The 6,415-nt window shown below is 39.9% G+C and overlaps 1 protein-coding gene across 1 annotated transcript in view; it reads left to right on the top strand.

Annotated features, from left to right (window-relative positions):
- cpne2 (copine II) overlaps positions 1–6,415 on the top strand; it is a 68,410-nt gene that overhangs the window by 13,289 nt on the left and 48,706 nt on the right. The window contains exons 2-7 of the mRNA XM_008299638.1: positions 201–380; positions 1,311–1,385; positions 1,641–1,712; positions 3,402–3,485; positions 3,645–3,734; positions 3,886–3,984. Coding sequence (XP_008297860.1) covers positions 201–380; positions 1,311–1,385; positions 1,641–1,712; positions 3,402–3,485; positions 3,645–3,734; positions 3,886–3,984 — 600 coding nt within the window. The remainder of the gene's footprint in view (positions 1–200; positions 381–1,310; positions 1,386–1,640; positions 1,713–3,401; positions 3,486–3,644; positions 3,735–3,885; positions 3,985–6,415) is intronic.

Below are 6,415 nucleotides of genomic sequence, written 5' to 3'. Positions count from 1 at the left end.
TGCTTTAAATACTGACATGATGAAGCTATTTTCTTCTAAACATGATATGGAGACATAACCAACTTGATAGAAACCTGTCAGATTTAGTTGTACAGCTAATTTTTAATCATCAGTTCCCTGACATGTTGAGGACGTGTTCATGTGCTTAAACTGAATTTAGTTTTTACAGTGTTTGTTTCTCTGTGTTTCTCGTCCTTTAGCTCGGGCGCACTGAAACAGCTGTGAACAACCTGAACCCGGTGTTCGGGGTGAAGTTTCAGGTGGACTACCACTTTGAAGAAATCCAGAAACTTCGCTTCGCCATGTTCGATGAGGACAAATGTGCCACGCAGCTCTACGAACACGACTTCCTGGGAGAGTTCATCTGCACGCTGGGAGTGGTATGAGAGGATTTATTTCTATCAGGTTAAAGTGCGGTAGTTATTAAATAGGTTGACGGGTGTCTTTTAACCCTCTGAACCACAAGCATTTCTGGGGGCTTTTTCTTGACAAATTTTTCAGTGCGTAATAAAGTTGTGCACCTTTATAGAATCAGCACAACCATAACTAGAAGAAACAAGATATCAACAATTGTTTTTGTGCAGTATAACACAGTTATGATGCCATAAATCATAAAGAAATAAAAAACTAATTTGAATTTATTTATTTATTTTACAAAAAAAGACAAAACCTGGAATCAACATGTACAGTGCTCTTCCAAGTGCCCACAGCTGCTAGCAATACTGGGGGAAAGGAGGGGTTGCGCTACAAACTATAGATACTTGTCTCCCACCTGCTCTGCTTTACACTGCCTGCAAATCAGCAAAAAAGTCCCTGAATTTTTTCCATGTGATTGTTGGTTGCAGCTGAATCATTAATGTCTTCACAGTTGCTCCAAGAAGCGCAGAATTTTTTGTTTTTTACAGCATATGGGTAATACAAAGTATTTATTTTGGGCAAAATTTTAAAATAATAAAACAATTCAGATTTGGCTAAGTTTCTCAATGGACAAATGTATGACAAATAAGTAATTTGGGATCGTATTTCAGTTTTCTACAGTTTCTACCTCTAAAATGGTTTAATGTTGGTGTTTTTTTTTTTTTAAAGATAACTTACTTTTGGGGCTCAGAGGGTCAAAGGAAGGAGCTAGCAAGAGAAACTGGCAAATAAAACGAAACCAAACTAGACTTGACATGATTGAAGTAAATAGATTCTGACTGTATTCTGGAGGAAATCAGGTTACCACACTATAAAGTTTAAATACATACTTTATATTTCTGTGTTTTGTCACATTCCTAATGATTCCTGTCTTGTCTGTCTCTCTTTACTAGATTGTGTCCAATAAGAAGCTTCACAGACCGTTGATTTTAGCCAATGGGAAGCCAGCTGGCAAAGGATCCATTATGGTAAGAATCAGTCCTTTAAAGGAACTTTTTGTATATTTTGAACTTTCTGTCTGTCCTGTTTACACAACAAATGCACACATATGATCAAAAGCAGCTGGTGGTGTTGTTCTATAAAATGGTTGTATTTGCGGATCATAACAGCAGCGAAGACGTAACTGAGGCTGCTGCTGTTTCTGTTCCTGGTTCTTGTTGCTGATGTAAATGTTTGTAGCTGTCAGTGTTTCTGCTGCAGCTAATGTTGTAATGCTTTTTTAGATAACAGCACAGGAGCTGTCTGACAACAGAATCATCACTTTGACCCTGAGTGGGCGTAAACTGGATAAGAAGGTAGGCAGTTAGACCCACACACACACACACACACACACACACACACACACACTCAGGATGCAAATACAAACACATGCTCAGAGTGCGTTCGAGCAACATATACTACTTTAGGACGTGCAAACAAAGCCCACACATTTACAGAAAATGTTCTCACACTCGTCACCTCGTTCTGCCAACCAATGGGCTGTCAGGTGCACCGGTGGCTGGAAACGCAAACTCTTTATTTTTATAACAGTTTATTTTCAGTCTTTGATATTTACTGAAAACACTCTGCAGGCAGTTCTTCAAGCCTCTTTATCGGTGTTTCATTTAATGCATCCAGCTCAGTTTGGAGCGATGAGCACATGAATGAATGAATTACAAGCCGCTAAAAAACATTTACACACTGATATCTTAAATCAGAGCTGCAACAAAATCGATTAGTTGTCAGCTTTTAAATTGATGGCCAACTGTTTTTAAAGTTTTCTAAAGTAGAAATGATCAAAATTTAAAACTCCAACTCCTTAAATGTGAATATTTTCTGGTTTCTCTCCTTCTCTATGGCAGTAAACTAAATATTTTTGGGTTGTGAACAAAACAGGACATTTCAGGGTGTCATCTTGGGCTTTGAGACATTTTTCACCATTTTCTGATATTTTATAAACTAAAGAGCTGCTTGATTAATCCAGAAAATAATCAGCCGATTAACCCTCTGAACCCCCAAAACCATCCACCAGGTTTAAAAGGCATAAAAATCACCAGAAATTAAACATTTATCAGCGCCAAAAAGGTTAAAAACATAAAGAATTGTTGGATTTCGTAACTCTACAACTCTTTTAACTTATCCTGCACAGCTGGAATTATTTAACCAACTTTAAACTTTCAATCGTGATATTTCATCAAGATCACTTCCTGCATATCTCATTTGAAAATTACAGAAAATATACCATGTGTAGTAACTAGATACTGTAAATATAAATACATAAATGAAGATATTAGTGACTCACCTGCAACCAGCAATTACATGTTAAAATTTCATTCTTAAATTTTTTAAAAAATATTGCTAAATCCTGTGGGCACTCGGAAAAATGTTGTACATGTTGATTCCCGGTTTCCCCCCATTTTTTGGGGAAATAAATCCTCAAAGGAATTCAACTTTTGCTTTTCTAATGTCATGACTTATTGCGTAATAGCGTTGTTAAACTGCACAAAAGATATTCTCTTTATTTCTACACTTTGTTGTGCTGATTTCATAGAGGTGCAGGTTTAAAGTAAAAGAGTAAAATATGACAGGGACAAAAAAAACACACAAAAAAACAGAGGTCTGATGGTTAATCAACAAAGAAAATTGTTCTTTAAATGAGAAGCACTTTTAAATAAATGAGATTCATGACCTTGACTTTAACAGCGTTTTTAATTTTAAGAGCAGTTTAAATACTGTTGGTAAACCTGTCTTGTTCAAGCTGCTTTTTATTGATTTCATTGTGCACTGCTGCTCTCTTTGCAACGACTGAGAAAAACAAAAATGAGTTGAGCTGAACTTGAAGTGAGTGGAGAAGCAGCAGAAGAATGAGGTTACATTTCTGTCAACTTTGCTGTGATCAAGTGGTGGCACACACGTTGCAGTGTTGCTAAAGGGAGGAAGAATGAAGATCAAACAGGAATTGTCTCCACAAAGACGTTCCAACCAATGATCTGTGTTCTGTGCAGGACTTTTTTGGGAAGTCAGACCCCTACCTGGAGTTCCACAAACAGGGAGAAGATGGCAAATGGATGCTGGTGCACAGGACAGAGGTGAGTCACTGGAGGGGATCTGAATCACCCGTCATTGTCGGCTAAACCAGGTCTCAGAGGAGGTGACGCGCTGCCGGTTTGTTTACAAGATGCGAGTTCAGGTAATTCTGCTGTCATGTATGATGATTTGTCTGTTTGTGTGTGTGTCTGTGGCTTCAGGTGATAAAAAACACTCTAGATCCGGCGTGGAAATCTTTTACGGTGCCTCTCATTTCGCTGTGCAACGGAGACGTGGACAGAAACATCAAGGTTGGTCGTCAGAGAAGAAAGACTCATTGTCCTTGAAAAACACAAATGAAAAGTGCTTGTGTGGTGAAGTGAAACCAAAGATACTAAAGAATGAACCCGTTTCAGAAGGTTAAAGACGATTTCTGATGTGATGTTTTCTGCACAACATCAGGTCCTGTGCTACGACTACGACAACGACGGCGGCCACGACTTCATCGGAGAGTTTCAAACCACAGTTACCAAGATGAGCGAAGCCCAGAACTCTGTGGAGGTAAAACACTGACTTTATTGTAGGTTAGTGTGTATTTGTCTGGTTTTATGTTCACTAATGAGCCACAACATTAAAACCAGGCGACAGGTGAAATGGAGAACATTGCTTATATGTATTAGATAGATATAATAAGGAGCAGGTGGACAGTCAGTTGTTGACGTTGATGTGTTTGAAGGAGGAAAACTGGGCGATGTGAAGATCTGAGAGACTTTGACAAAGACCAGTGGGTCAGAATATCTCCAAAAAAGCAGATTTTGGGGAAACCCTGGTTCCTTTATTTATGTGGATGTTACTTTGACACCTACCTAACCACTGCTGCAAATCATATAAACCCCTTAATGGCAGTGCTATTCCCTGATCTCCTCTTTCAGCTGCCTGCAACATTGTTCAGGAAGGGTTTGAGGAACATGACCAAGAGTTCAAGGCGTGACCTCGGCCTCCAAATTCGCTAGATTTCAATCCAATCAAACATCTGTTGGAAAAACAAGTTTCTACTTCATAACTTCCAAGGCTTAAAGGATCTGCAGCTGTGTCTGATACCACAGAACACCTTCAGAGGTCTGTGGAGTCCAGACCTCAATATGTCAGAGCTGTTTTATATCATATACACTACATTAGGCAGGGGGGGGTTTGTTGTGCCATTTCCATAAAACTAGAGGAGCAAAGACTTCTACGAACTGCACAAGGTTCCACAGGTTGTTATTTAATGTAGTCCAGGACATTTTGATTGTATATTCATTTATAGGGGTCCATAACTCATATCTTGCGTCGGTCTTATATCCCAACTGGAAAGCACTTTTTCTCAGTGTCTGTTAAAGTTAAACTTAAAGTTCCTTCGACTGCAGCAGAGCCTGGATTTTTTAATTTTAGCTGAAACTCTATACAGTTTCATTAATATGTATGTTATTTGTGTTAATGTGCAACATATACGAGGTGTGTCAGAAAAGTTTCAGGATTGGAGTCACAAAAGATATATTTCAGATCTAAACTACAAGTTTTCCCCTTCAAAGTCATCCCCCTGGAGTCTGACACACTTCCCAGCCTCCTCTGCCACACCACCATGCACTCCTGGAAGAAAAACCCCACGGAGCCAGGTGGGGTAAGTAGGGAGGTTGCTCCAGCACGGCGACGTTCTTCTCAGCCAGGAACTGTGGGATGCTCAGGGCATTGTGAGCAGGCACGTTGTCATGGTGAAGCAGCCACGACTTGTCCTGCCACAACTCTTGCCTCTTCTGGCGCACTGAACAAAGCAAACGCTGCAGGATCTCTTTGTAGACGTGCTGGTTGATCGTCTGAAGGGGAAAACTGGTAGTTTGTAGTTGAAATATATCTTTTGTGACACCAGTCCTGGAACTTTTCTGACACACCTCGTTTCGTATGCACCTTCATTTCTATTCATTTTATTTTTATATACACATGAATATAAGTCATTGAATTCTCCTAGAAGAGAAAGTTAATGTTTTGATTTGGAAACTTAAAGCAACTAGACAGCGAGTGTCTGAGCCGTGCTCTATCGTCGGCCGGTTTCGTTTCATCTCGTAGCTTCAGTGCAGTGACCCCAGCTCTGCCCGGCGCTGCCTAATTTGGACTTTAAATGCGTTTAGTCGCTTCGTCAACAATGAAGCCGGAATAAATCCTGCTCGCATTAGCATTTTCTGCAATCCTATTGAGATTCATTCTTTTCTCTTTTTGAATTTTATGGTCTGCAAAAGATGTAAAGATACAGGGACCAGAAAACAGTTCATTCATTAGCAGCTCAGTGTATGTGTGTGGTGGGGTGTTTCTTTTTTTTGCGTTTTTTTTTGTGTAACAGTGTGCCAAAGCCGCCTCATGACTCGTTCTCCCACTGGGTCTCTTCATGTGTGGTAATGATGTTGGGGGGGGCGAAATAACAAGCAAATAAAGACGGAGGCAGGATGGAGAGATGGGGGATGGAAGCCCGAAGAGATAGACAGAGTATGCGAAAAAGAAGGATGGGAAAATGTGAGGTGCTTTTGAGATGTAAAACAGCCTTTAGCTGAGCCCCAGTAACACGACAAGGCGTTTAGAGCTACCTGTCACATGAATCACCAGCTGACTTAAAGCATGAGTCTGTGCACAGTCTGTTTTGATCAAACTCGCTGCTTTCTAAAGTGTGTGACTGGAGGCATTAAACACAGTCCGACTCTTGTTTTTTCTTTCATCTTAATCACATAAAATGAAAGTATAGGTTTTTTTTTAGCACAGCATTGTTGCCTCCTCTGTGTACATATAGGAACCTATATTAACTATACAGTACAGTTGGCTTATAACGCACCTCCACGTCTGACAGTTTGGAAACCCATCAAAGTCTTTCAGCCGTCACCTTCTCCAATCATTTTCTCCATCTTTCTGACTGTGCTGCCACCTCTGTGTTCCCCCTCATTTACTCTTTTCTTTTAAACTTTTTTTT

The sequence above is a fragment of the Stegastes partitus genome, unplaced genomic scaffold (assembly GCF_000690725.1).
Source record: "Stegastes partitus isolate 25-593 unplaced genomic scaffold, Stegastes_partitus-1.0.2 Scaffold1440, whole genome shotgun sequence".
Lineage (NCBI taxonomy): Eukaryota > Metazoa > Chordata > Actinopteri > Pomacentridae > Stegastes > Stegastes partitus.
The sequence above is the reverse complement of the archived record's forward strand: the minus strand, read 5'-3'. Positions and strand labels throughout refer to the sequence as shown.